General features: G+C 34.1%; 2 protein-coding genes across 2 annotated transcripts; one reads left to right on the forward strand and one right to left on the reverse strand.

Annotated features, from left to right (window-relative positions):
- The first annotated feature begins 1,961 nt into the window (after positions 1-1,961).
- LOC133692750 (uncharacterized) lies at positions 1,962-4,421 on the forward strand. The gene is made up of 5 exons (XM_062113886.1): positions 1,962-3,182; positions 3,308-3,421; positions 3,682-3,821; positions 3,903-4,107; positions 4,208-4,421. Exons 1-5 carry the CDS (start codon positions 2,577-2,579, stop codon positions 4,382-4,384), a joined length of 1,242 nt encoding a protein of 413 aa, XP_061969870.1. The 5' UTR covers positions 1,962-2,576; the 3' UTR covers positions 4,385-4,421.
- A 1,592-nt stretch (positions 4,422-6,013) lies between these two features.
- LOC133692741 (sodium/calcium exchanger NCL) lies at positions 6,014-12,906 on the reverse strand. The gene is made up of 7 exons (XM_062113876.1): positions 12,298-12,906; positions 11,484-11,675; positions 9,665-9,846; positions 7,914-8,059; positions 7,523-7,799; positions 7,139-7,450; positions 6,014-6,488 (listed from the first exon to the last, which is right to left on the reverse strand). The coding sequence occupies exons 1-7, from the start codon at positions 12,713-12,715 to the stop codon at positions 6,240-6,242; spliced, it is 1,776 nt and encodes a 591-aa protein (XP_061969860.1). The 5' UTR covers positions 12,716-12,906; the 3' UTR covers positions 6,014-6,239.
- Positions 12,907-14,220: the final 1,314 nt, after the last annotated feature.

Below are 14,220 nucleotides of genomic sequence, written 5' to 3' on the forward strand. Positions count from 1 at the left end.
TTAAAGGCCCACATGCCTGGGCTCTTCCTTTTAAAAGCCTAGACATTCTGGGTCATAGGCCGCACACTTGTGCTCTTTTTTTGGCTATTTATATTTAAGTTTAATATAAATTTAAGAAAAATAAAATTTATTGAACCCGGTTGAGTCCATGACTTAGATCGCAAGTTTTGATAGGTGAAGCCACAATGTCTAGGCTATTTTTTTGTTGTTTAGTGCTTTTTTTGTCCCTCAATTTAAAAGCAAAATACAATTTCTCCATTTGTTATAGTTGATTTATTTTTTTAATTTAAAAATACAAAATAAAATTTCATCATTTGTTATCAATGATCTTCTTTTGCTATTTCAGTTCCCCATGTCTATCTAGGTTTTTTTTCTTTTAAAAAATATTTTTGAGTGTTGATTTTCACCAACAACAATGAGTTAATTAAGGATCAAGTTTTTTAATTTAATTTTTTTATAAGATTATTTCGTGTGTTTCGTAGGTCATCCTGAGTTAACCTAAGTAAATTTAATATATTTTTATGTTATTATTAAATAAAAATATTTTTCAATATGTGTCAATTTTGAATTATAGTTGAAATTATTTTTTAAAAAATAAATTAACTATACCTAGATATTTGTTTTTAGTTTTCAAATAAAATTCTGTCATGGACTGCAACGTAGCTTAAGAGTAATTATATATGGGCTTGTGTGGAGAGTGGCAGTAGAGACTGCTCCCCTGTTAGTTGACAGTCAATTTTCAGGCCATTTTCTTTCGTTAAATTTATGATATCAAGTTCTTTACCAGTTTTGTTAATTAAATCCTTTTTTTTTTAATTAAATTTTCTCTGTTTGATATGGTCATCCCTTGATATGTCACCAAGACCTGCATGCCATGCCGACACCTTCTTGTGCGCTCACATGCCTTGCTCAAAGAATGTTTGCGTTACATAGCAAATTAAATTTAAGTGCGATTGTGAAATTGAATAAACCTTTTTTATATTTAAGATGTATATTGTATTTTTTTTATATCATAAAACAAGAAAAATATATCTAATATAGTTATATCATATAACTTTATGCGTTACATAGCAAATTAAATTTAAGTGCGATTTGTCTTGTATAAATATCTTTTACACCTTCGAATTTGATCTTCTCGTAAATTATTTTTAAAATAGAAAAAAGTTTTAACCCTTTAATCATTTACAAGATAAGTAAGAGGTTACTCTATATTTTAAATAAAATATATTACTCTAGCAATGGTGGAGTTAGTCCACAAAATATAATATTTGAAGCATATTATTTTTCAAACAAATTATTTTTTAGAAATTGTTTTTTTAAAGGTATAATTTAACTGATCAGATTTTAAGTTTGTTTTTTAAAAATCATCAATCTAAATATTATAAATCTTAAAATTATTAAAAATTTATCTGATCTTTAATATTAAATTTTAAAAAATTAATTAAAAAATATATAAATTGATAAAAATATTTTTAATAAAAAAAATCTAGTAATAAAAGGACCCAAATCCCAAAATCGAAGTGGTAAATTCCATGCAGGTCTGTTTGGGACAATCCGAAGGACACACATTAGGGCCAAAAAGCTGCAAAGCCAGCAAGGGATTACCTAAAATGAAACAAACAAGCAAAGGTGGCATTGCCTACTTACACTTGTCTCTTAGCTCCTTTTAGAAAATTTAGCACATAATTTAGAGAGAGAAATGAAATCTGACTGAGAGAGAAAGAAAATGAGAGTGAGTGAGTGAGAGAGATCCTGAGAGTAGGTGTAGGAATGAAAAGAGGAGAGTGGAGCGAGAATTTGGGCATAAGAAAAAATCGAGAGAAAAATTGTATCTGATATTCTTAAATAGTGCTTTAGATTTTGCATGGTTTGAATTTTTCTACCACTTAATTTTTCTTTAAGTAATTTGCTTCTCCGACAATAAGATATGAGAAAAATCAGAAACGTCCTCAGATTCTCTCTCTCTACACTTCCAAGTCCCTACTTTGTTTCTCTCTCTCTCTCTCTCTCTCTTTAATTTTCTAGCTTGAAGGCTGGCTTGGTTGAGGGGTTTTTGCTCTCTCACTCAATCATACCGATCTTGACACCATACCTTGCGAGATTTTTGGTAATCTTTTTCTGTTTGTTTCCTTTCTTAATTTCTTGAAACTGGGTCCTTAAAGTTGTCTAGATTTTGCTGTTGTAATCGTCAGATTTTGATTTCATATTATGGTTTCTTCCAACTCAAGATTTGGACATGTTGTCTTTCTCTCTCTCTAAATCTTTGTATCTGGCTTCTTTAACTTCTTCTGAAACTCTTTCCTTTATAACAAGACTAGCCGAGGAAGAACAATACATATAGCGGTGCGGTATTATTAGTACTAGCAGCTGCAGCAAAATCAAGATTTATTGTGTGTGGCTGTCTAAATCCTTGCATGTTGATGACAAGAAAGTTCCAAGAAGAGCAGAAACAGGAACAATGGTATATATACTGACACTAGCATGGAAAGTGAGGGTGATGTCTTCTTCTTCTTCTTTTTTATTAGGGTTTCCTTTGAATTCTTGAAAACTTTCTTTTATGGAAGATAATTATAACAATGGCTCAAGAAGAACAAACCAAGAAATGTAACACTAGTAGTGATGGTAATGGTGATGGTGGTATTAGAAGTGGCCACATTAGTAGATCTTCTAGGAAGCACAAGCAAAAGAAAGTGCCACAAAGAGGGCTTGGTGTTGCCCAACTAGAGAAGATAAGACTAGAAGAGCAACAAAAGAACGATGTCTCTGTAAATCTGCCTTCTCCAGCTCCTATATCACAAATTAAGCCTTCCAATCTCTCTATGCCAATTCCAAATGTTTATGAATCTCGTTCTACTTCAATCCCATATCTTCCTGATCTCTCATCTCCAAATTCAATGTTTAGGCCTCAGAATATAGAACTAATCAAATCAAACAGTACTATTCCATCGGAAAATTCGGTGGGGTGGCAATCAGCTGCTGTTCAAGGGCAAAACAATATGCCTAAGATGTGGAATTCTAGTGATTACAATCTTGAAAAGGAAAATTGTGGGGTTGATCCTGCACTTGCTTTTCGGTCTAATTTGAATTTACCTTATGAATCCAACCCCATTTGGCCTCTTCCTAGTTTGATGCAAAGAGCACAGCAACATGGACAACATTCTTCTTCTTCTTCATGCTCAATGGTAAGATTATAGTTCCTTCTAAATACGTGTGTGGTTTCTTAATTTCCTTAAATTTAATGTGATCTTTTTTGTGTAAATCCTATATAATCTTGCTTTGCATTATATATTTCGTGGAAATTGTGTAGGTAAATGCCTCGTCAGGAAGTTCATCATCATCTTTGCAAAATCCTCAGATGGAGCCCCCTTCAAACCAAAGCTATTATGACAACTATATACCTGTTTGGATAGAGGAAGAGAAGGTGATTTAACTCTTCTCTTAATCAGTGAGTTAATGAATGCAATAGTACACTTTAACTCATTATATTTTTTCTTTAGTTTTTAGTATAATCAATTAAGATTTCTCTTTAACAATAATGCTTAATACAATTCAAAGGGGGGGAAAATGGAACACGCCAATTTGTAAATGTCCTGATGGGAAATTTTTATTGGTTTTGAATTGACTGAAAATAATGGGAAGCATTTTTTGCTGTTTGTGAATCTGTTTCACATCCAAGTATAGATGGTTGGCAAGAAGAGACCGCATCCCTTTTCGCTAGGCTATCCACCAGGTTCTTCTTTCCACTGCTACAAGTGTCCCACAAATACCTCATTTGGCAATGGAGGCTTGCATAATTTCAGTTTCAGCAGCCGAAATTGCAGGTTTTTTTCTTATTCTTCATGGCATACTTGGATATTCTACTTTACAAGTGTTTTTATTGTATACCACTGTGCCCATTTTAGAGAAGACTCCTCGTGTTCTACTTGTATCTTGGAGCCCACTTCAAAGAAAATCATCAAAGAAAATGGGGCATGCAATGCAGATTTCCTCACTCCAGCCGCTCCTCCTGCTACAACTTTGACATTTACAGACTTCAAGCTCAAGCCTTCAGCTTATCTGGACTTCCATAACTTTGAATCCTTTGATTTCGATTCACTGCCGTATCAAGTGAGATTGCCTAAACAGCAAACCATTTCACTCGTTTTATTTTTTGTATTAAGAAATATTATCCACTTACTTTCCTTTTTCTCTCATGAATTTGTTGAAGGGTAACGTGGAAGATCGAATTCTCCAGCAGCCAGGAGCAATTGTACCAAATCAACAGCAGACCTACTATTGCTTCCTGCCCCCAGCAATAATGCAAATTGGCCATCCAACAAAGTCTAGTAATGGTTACACTGGTGATGAAGTAGGAGAAAATATTGATTTGAATTTGAAGTTATGAACAACTTATATAAAGTAGCTTACTTTTTCTTCGTTTTTCTCTCTCTTTTGCTCACCTCATGTGCTATCTGAGGAAGGCCAGCTGTTTCTCTCCATGAGACTATATGTAGTAGGCAGTCCTTGACTCCCTTTTCCCATTAATAACTTTTGAAGAAGAGTGAATATGTATAAATATGGATTTGTAGCTAAGAGTTTGAAAGTGACTCCTAAATCTTGGCCATGTGAGGGCAAGAGAGAAGAGAGAGACTGGGGAGGTTAGGAGTTTTAGAATTTTTTTTATGACCAAGTGATGAATTTGGTTTAGGTTTTGGGATTTCTTGTGTGTGTGTGTGTGTGTGTGTGTGTGTGTGTGTGTGTGTGTGTGTGTGTGTGTGTGTGAGAGAGAGAGAGAGAGAGAGAGAGAGAGAGAGAGAGAGAGAGAGAGAGGATTAAGGATCTCTTTCAAACTCTTAGTTTTATATATATATATATATATTTGATTCAGTAAATAAGTGTTAATTTTAAATATTTAAAAATATACAAAATTATTTTATATATTATTATATTAATTTTGAAATGGAACATGGAAAGAAACTGATATAAGAATGATTATTGAAATAATATTAACAAATTATTAAAACGTTATTAAAAATGTTGAAATAAACATGAACTTTGGATCAATTTGGTACAAAAATTCATGTAAAAACATGAAAATAAAATTGAGTATTGTACATAGAAAACATTGCTATCATGATTTGAGTTGCTAGACTACCCTTCCTTATTAAGAACTTAAAACAAATTAAACAAGAAGAAGAAATAAAGGAGGATGAGAGATCCAGCCACCACCATAGGCAACCGGCCACGGCAGCTTCAATTAGAGCCGCCATGAATTAGGGGGTATTTTCCCGTGGAGATGGAATAATAAATATTATGTTTTAAATTGTTTTTTATTTAAAAATACATTAAAATAATATATTTTTTTATTTTTTAAATTTATTTTTAACATTAACATTTCAAAACAATTTAAAAACTCAAAAAAAAAATTAAAATTTTAGAGAAGTCAAACACGCCCCTATGTAATATGAAATAGGATCTTAGGTGCTTTTATTTTATTTTATTTTTGTGTGAAAAATGATGCTTTTTAATTAATTTATTTTTTTCAATCATTTATTCCAAGTTCATTTTCTCCTTAGAGTATTTCAATCTTTAGTGATGGTATACTAACCCTAAGTAAATATTCAATTCATTTTATTCTTCGTCATCTTTTTTCACACTCTCAGTAAAATCTTCTCACAAAAGTATTTTTTATTGTAATAATGTTTTCGATGATGATGTCAGGAGATGCTGCATGTCTCCCCTGACACGACAACCTCTCCTGGGAATTTTTCCTGTGGTGTCTTTTTTCCTGTTTTGTTCTGTTTAGCTGGAGCATTAATCAATCCCTCATGATTAGTAAGGAAATTGCCAAAATATTCGTATTAGGTGAATCCCTGTTTTGCATCCATTAGAATCCCTGTCCCGTTTGTGTCTTGCTTAGCTGCTAAAAAGGGCAAAAAAACACAGCAAAAGATGAGGTTATGTAGTAGCATATTAAATCATAACGAGAGAGAGAGGAAGGGGGCAAGGGTTGTTTTCCAGGAGGGAACGGAGCTTTGAAGTCTGAAAAAGCACAACTGTAAATAGGAAATGTCACAAGAAAATCACAAGTACAATGTCTTCTGGATCAGCTCATGTGTCCAACAAAATTCATAATCACGCTTGGACAGCCAAAAAACACTCATAAAAGTCTATGGTCTCAGCCATATGTTGGCTATCAAACAGGAACCATCCCACAAGATCAAACTACGAGCCTTGCTCTGATTTCAACTTGCACAAACCTATGACCAACCCAAGACATAATCAAGAACATAGACCAGTACCAGAGAGAATGGATACAGGAAGTAAGCCAGAAAAGAGGTCCAGAGAGGAAATGTGGTGCGGAAGCTGGCAAAGGCGCCCATCACGATGCACACAATACAAATAACCAGCACTTCAGCTGAGAAGTCCCAGGTCAATTCCCTGAAGTAAACAAGGGCCAAGAATACTGATAGGCAAAGGACATTATTCATAGTGACTGCCCCATATAGCTGCAGTAAGAAAAGCCATCAAGGTCAGCATTCAAAAAAACTGCAGTTTCTTTTATGATTGCATGATTATGCACTAACATGAGACTGCAAGTTGCCTCCTAAGAATGTAAGCAAGGCACAGAGTTATCTCTGAAATTAAACAGAGGATAATTCTTTGTTTATTTTCATCCCCCGTGATAAAGGCAAGTCATTTCAAAGGCAACCTTTCATAAAGCACAACTACCATCCATACTATGAGTCTCCGTAAGTGGTTCATTGAGCTTGTGCTTCTTAGGATATCCCATTTTTTACTACCATGTAAATGGTTAGTGCTGTGCGGGGGGTTTTCAGACAGGATACTGCATCACATGCCAACTGAAACGAGTTGACATTTAGAGGAGATAATGCAAGGAACCATCTCAAATTGAAATGCATTCAGCTTCGAAATAGAAATCAATAACAAGTTCAGAATAGCACTGTGCTTTCGATGCTGCCTCCTTTGGCCATCAGAAATTATATTCTTGAAGACAAGCTATAAAACTGTACTCGAATTTTTTCTATTTTAGATTGAAATGTTACCTTTTAAATAGTTGCAAATGCCTACAGTAAATTACAATCAACTTTAAAGAGCAGGAAGCTGAAACACTGGGACTTGTAAGTAAGAAACACACCTCAGAAAATGTTAACGAGGCAGTGGTGACTTTCTTACGGCTAGCGAAAATGATTGCCGACACAGCTTCACTAGAGTTGGTAGCCAACGGAAGAGCAATAAACGAGATGAAGAAAGTAGGAATACTTGTTGCATCAGAGAAATTGTCAACAGCATCCACCAGAGGATCCGCAAAAGCAGCAGCAATAACAGCACCAGCCAACAACATCAGTGATGCTTTGAAGGACGTCCACCTGGGGTTTTTGACTCCCCCATCACTCTCTCCCTCCCCTGGTTCCTTAGACCCCAATAGAGCGTGTGCTTTCTTTGTTTTCTGCATGAATTACAAAATCAAATGATCATATGATACTATGGCACTAAGGTAAGCCACAATACTGCCACTTACATCATGAAAGTTATCCAAGTACTTGTGTGTCCGGGGACCAGGGTCAGGAGTGCCACCTCCTACACGCATTGCCTCACCAAGCCATTTTTTGATACCATTAATGAACTCCTCCATATTAATATGATTATCATTAGTTCTGTCAAAATCTTTAATTAATTTAGAAACAGCATCATCCTTGTCGAAGTCTATCTCTTCAAACCGGATTCCTATGACCAGTGCCTTCAATTCAGAAGCAGAAAGGCGACCATCACCATTCTCATCAATAGTGTGGAACAACCTGGCATGGTGTATACATTAGAAAATTACAAATTAAAAGAGGTATAGATTGAAAGGCAAAGAACCTCTAAAAGCAGGACTATCAGTTCAGGTGTAATGGAAGCATGGAACTGACTTTTTTACGACATTTTCATCCAGTGAACTGTCATCAGTCAAAAGCCTTCCTAAAGCACGCTGTTTTAAATGCTTTAAAATTCCTGACATCACAAGTTTGTGCCTTGTATACTCAAGTTTTCTCTCCTGGATCCAAGGCTGAAAGACCTGTCCGATATAATATGAAGGGAAAAACATTAATTTGGCAAGAAACCCCAAAAACAGATCGTAGAAGGCTAGATTGTGGCATCTGATAACACACGGGCAGGCACCAAACACACATTATTTGACTCAATTATCACAAGAACCCAAGCCGCAGCATCTAACATTTGGGCCTTAAAATATAACTACTAAATTGGGCAACTCAGTCGATTCCTAACCTATTTTAAGCAAGGGAAAACACCAAAGTAGTATCAAGTTCAAACATATATTGTATGGCTGTCCGACAATTGTTAAAAACATTACTAGCAATAAATTTCTTCAGTGACAAAAAAGAGAAAAATTGAAGTAATTATTTGCACAATATAGCATGCACAATCTTACATTGGTATATTCAAATAATCCACCCTAACAAACCTGCAACATTGTAAACAAATCACAGACCCTAGAATGGAGAAAACATACACTGGTAGCTAAATTTTTTGCACTTGCTTAGAGAAATAAGCCGTTAATTACCTAGAGCAAAAACTGCAAAAAAAAAAGTTCCTACGAAGCTTACAGATATTCACATTCTAGATTTGACTAAAACTTGCAAATTGCTAGGGTCTACTGATAATAAACTAGATTTACCAAATAACTGCCTGGCTCTTAAAATTCTGGTCTAAACTAGCAAGAAGTCACACCTCAAAAAACAAGTCTGATGATAAGGGTCTATTCATACTCCTTTTCCAAAACCATATTCTTTGGATGTGAATTTCTCACAATATGGAAAAGAAAGTGCTGTGTTTTTTAGCACATTTTCATTGAAGTAGCAACTGGCAACTCGACAAGACACCTTATCCAGCAAGTCAACTTCCAAAAGGTGCATGTCAGTTTAGGATGCAGCTCACTCACATGATGATAAATAGCATATTTACGATGCTCACAAAGTACGGAGTAACACTTAGGCCCTTAAAGGCTACCACTAATCAAGAGGTTGATTTCCAGATTAATTTTTCAAGTACAAAATCATTAAATGACATTTGTAGAATTTAGAATATAATGAAACTTGGAGGAATTATTAGGTCTCACGAGGGTATCAGAAGAATCTAAACTTAATATGCATCAACGTTGGAAACCGTGCAACCATAGAGATCGAGACTTTATGATAATTTTAGTCATCCTTAACCAAGTAAAACCAAATAAACTTCATCGATCTTTGAAATTATAACATGTTACTGAACCTAGCAACATTTGCAATGTCAAATTGTTTTGGAATTAACATAAAAATTGAGTCAAATTGTAGGGCCCCAATCTAGAGAGGTTATATTAAGAGAAAGGATGACCTAACTGCGTTATTATAAACACAAGGGACAAGCTCAAAACCATGCTTCCCAAGCGTACCGAGTTCAATTATAAACATAGGCTCCTATTTCAATGAACTACAAAATATGAAAGCATGTGGAATGCCCGTTTAGTTCCCGCCAAAAATATGCAGCCAAAAGCAAGCCTTTGTAATTTTATGGGCTACAAAGAAGTGGGGACGGCAATAACGAGGTAGCTTTTAACTTCTCAATGAAAAAAACAGCTTAATAATATCCACAAACTACGTACACAGGAAAGAAAAATAGTTACCTGGTAAAGACAGTAAGTTATCAAGATAGCAAGAGATAATATCAGCCCAATCAAGACTGCTAAGTGCCTTCCTGAAGTTGAATGGAGGGTTTGCAGTAGTTGAACAACAATAAATGGAAGAACAGATATAGCCATTATTCTTGCAGCATAGCATGTCCAAATATCAGTACTAACTCCACTGCCTGCAAACATGGATAGATTATTTTGAGTATGGAGGCATCTAGCATATTCAACCACAATTTTCATACTGTTTCACATCATAGCTCCAATTGTAATCAATGCAATAAATTTGATAATGAATGTGCAATGTTTTTGAATGATATTTGTTTATAAAATTGGCATACAAGTAACCATGTGATTACTTCAGAATTTGATGGCTTCCATTATCAGTATAATGTTTCACATTTCACAACCCCAGCCCCTCCCCCTCTCTTTCAATTTCTGTAGGATTTAGATCCCTCCCCCCATCATTCCTTTCATACATCTGCTGCTAAGCTCAGCTCCCTCTAAATATTACATTTTATTTCTGATTTTCACTCATCCTTTCCCTTTCTGCACTGCCAATAGTAAATTATGCCTTATTAATAGCTGTTAATTTAGGTTGTATATAGGAGAGGAGATTTAGCTTATCATCATGTATAGATTCCTAAAATCACTTTGTAATTAGCATGTATAGATTAAGTTTCTTTGTATAACTGGCAATCTTGCCTATATAATGAAAGACTTTCTTGAGAGAGGGCAATTCGAACCATTCTATTACGATTTCAGAGTCATTCTCTAAGAAATCTTAGTTCTCATTGGCTCTAAGGGCTATTGGCTGAACTTGGCTTCTCTCCAGGTGGCCCTACGCGAATAAACACTATTGTCATTCACATTTCAGTGATTGCCACTTCATCTGTAAGGCGTTTGAAGCTAAAACTACCTCTCTTCCTCATGTGTAGCAAGCCATCTTCTAGTGGCAAATATTTTTACCAAAGCTCTCACACGGTAGCAACATAATTTTCTTACAAAAAAATTGATGTTTATGGATAATCCACATCAATTTCCCGGGGGGGGGGGGGGGGGGGCAATAGAATGCCGTAAATTATGCCTTGTTAATAGCTGTTTAATTTAGGTTGTAAAATACTCTCATAAATAGGAGAGGAGATTCAGATGTATAGCTTTCTAAAATTACTCTATGTAATTAGCACGTAGAGATTTAAATTTTCTTATATAACTGACAATCTTGCGTATATAATTAAATAACTTCTCAAGAGAAGGGCAATTAGAACCATTATATTATGTACAAAAGGGCAGCATTCAATATTCGGAAAGCTTATGATGTGTACTCTCAAGAAATTTTATGAAAATGTTCACTATATTTGATGTCCTCATGCATCATACATTTAATTTCAACATATTTAATAAATGTGTTCGCAAGACAAAATGCATCACTTGCGCACTGTTTTCTAAACAGAGAGGGGTAGCATTTATCCTAAGAAAACCCAAGGAAACAATTAAACTGCACAAAAAAATCCTGTCTAGGAAGGTAAATCTGGGCTTCAGAAAACTGATACAGATTGAACATAACCTTATACCTCTAGATTTTACCAGATTAACAGCCTCGCAAGATTTCTCCAATAGTTTAAGTAAATAAGTTAAGTCTGATACTTCAGTTTGCATATTATCTAAAGAAATACTACTTACAATCTTCCAAACAAAGAATGGCAAACAATATTAACCACATTTTCTGATGCCATAGTGCTTTAAATCTTTCAGAACTCAGCGTCTGTCTCTAAGTTCTGTCGATACCATGTTAATTCTAAGAAAAGAGACATACCAGTTAGGCTGAATCTTTTTGTGTCCTTTCGGTCTATTGCAGAATTTTCTGTCTCACTCATGTCACATTTTCCGACAACAACACACGATCCCCAGATAACTGTAAGAAGCATTACAGTTGACCCGGCCAACAAGCCCATTCCAACCGAGACCTGGCTTTGAGCAGTTTCAGTACTTCCAGAAAGTCCAGAAACTATGGAGCAAAGGGGAGAAAATTAGACAATGTTTTACCAAACAAAAGCTATCTCGTGTCACCAAAATCGCCGTATACAATACAATTGGCAGTAATAATCAAAATGATTCGACAATCACTTTCCTTGTATCCGTAACACAGAAAATTCACATTCACATTCACATAAAAACTAATTCTTTTCATTTTCAGATTCAATGTTTCACTGTAAATTTTTAATGCTATGAGTAAATATAAATGACTATAGAAAAAATATAGAAAGAGGTAAACAAAGTGTGTGTGTGTAAAAAGCAGGCAACAGTATAAAGCACAAAAAGAAAAAATCTAAAAACTAAAAATTTTAAAAAACAAAATCTAGAGGAAGAAAATAAAAAAAAAAAAACTCTTTTTTTTTCCGGTAAAACCATCAGATTCAAAAACCAGATAATTTCACACCGAAAATTATATATATATATATATAGATCGATCCAAAATGTTCATTGTCATTTTTAATTAAACAATCGAAAATTAAATCCTAAATATCCAGATCACAAAACGAGATTAGTAAAAGTTGAAATTAATAAATTCTACCTCAAATCAGGCATATTTTCCACAGCCAAAAAGAGAAAAAAGGTGATGAAATTACCGAGAATGAGCAATGCATCAGGAAGAGCACCAAGGACGGGAAGAAACAAGCCACCAATAATACCAGGTCCCAGAATCTGAAGCAAAAGCTCACTCCCACTAGACAGATATGTAGCGGCAAAGAACATCAAGTAGCCATAGACGAGAATCAAAAACAAGTTTCCAATCACCGTCGTAGTGCAGGGCAGGAAGCCGTAGGTCTGCTCGCACGTCTCCTCTGCACTACTCTTGAGGGCGAGATGGAAAGGCGATGATGCAGTTTGATTAAGGGACTGATTGTTGTGGACGCCATCGGAGATTAGATCAGACGGATCAAAGGGGGAGTTACGTGAATTCACGGTTGTGATTAGGAGGAGGAGGAGGAGGATTGGGATGGTGAGGACGAGGTGGCGTCTGTTAAAACTGAAACTGTTCCTCATGGTTCGGTTTCTTTGTATTGTTTAAGACATGAACAAAAAAAGAGGAACTGATGGTTAAGTGTTTTTCAAAGTGATTGGTCGTTCGATAGACGGTAGGAGTTCTGAAAACTAAAGGACGAGGTTAGGTTAGGTGAGATAGGCCGTGTCTTAGCCGTGTCATCCTTCCAGATATGGAAGCTGTACCGTTTCAACTTGAAAATCACGACCCCACCTGTCTTCCGTATCTAAGGGGAAACGGCTTAACTATTTTAAGATTCTGTTTTTATATATTTAATCGTATTCTTATAAAAGTTACTGTGTTTTTAATTCATCTTTCCTTTGTATTTTTTTTATTTTCTATCAAAACTAACTGAAATGGTTCGCATAATAATTATTAATTTTAAACCATTCAATTCACTCTCTTTTGGATGCCTCCAACTCTTAAAGGTACACGTATTTATCCATGAAAATAGATATAGGTGTGAAATTAAAGTCATATAGTATTAAAATAATATATTTTTTAATTTTTTTAGATTTATTTTTGACATTAACATATCAAAATTTAAAAAAAACACAAAAATTAATTTGAAATAAAAATTAAAAAAATTAATTTTTTTCAAAAACCCTTTTAAAATTCATAAACAAACACGATATAAGAGTTGCGAGTATTAATCGACATAAATCAATCTTTTAAATAAAATCATTACACTTCATGAATATCATAAGGTAAATTAAATTAAGATTTACCTAAATTTAAACTTTGAGGTTTCTTTTATATATGATATAATTTTTTATTTTTGAGCCACCAAAAATGATTTTCAATCCACATTTTGAAGTCTATATTATAATGCTGACAAGAAATATTATTTAAATAATTTATAATTTTTGAGCCCATTGGTAGGACCATACCCGAGATGCCGCGCCGCGGCTGCCCTTTTTCCTTACTCCGTTTCCTCGTTTTCGTACAGATCTGTGAGTCAAATCGAGATTTATAATTATTTGGTGGAATAGAAATAGCATGGCAGGTATATACCGTTTTCATAATGATATTTCTTGTTAATTAGATTTTTTTGTGGGAAAGAATCTACGTATACAAATATTTTGATATCTCTTAATATTTATTCTTTAATTATATTTCTATTTTTATTTCTTCTTAATTTTTATCCATAATTTTCTATCATGATAATATTTGCTTCTATATTTTCTTTACTACCAACCTAATTATTTTAGTTCTTCCTTCTTGTTTTTTTAATCTTTAATAATAATAATAATAATTTTTTTTATTATTATTAGTAATAGAAACTAAAACAAGAAGTGAAATTACTATAGCTAAAAACACTATAAACCTAGACAAAGGTAATATAATTACAAAAATGATTTCACTGAGTTAATTTTTTGTCATTTAATTTTTTTTTAATTATATCATTTTTACATTGAATTAACTTGGGTTGAGCTCAATGGTTAGCTTTATATAAAATTCTTGCAGTGTCCATGTAAAAATCTAGTGTTTTGTTAATACTCGGTTT

This window comes from Populus nigra, chromosome 1 (genome assembly GCF_951802175.1).
Source record: "Populus nigra chromosome 1, ddPopNigr1.1, whole genome shotgun sequence".
NCBI lineage: Eukaryota > Viridiplantae > Streptophyta > Magnoliopsida > Malpighiales > Salicaceae > Populus > Populus nigra.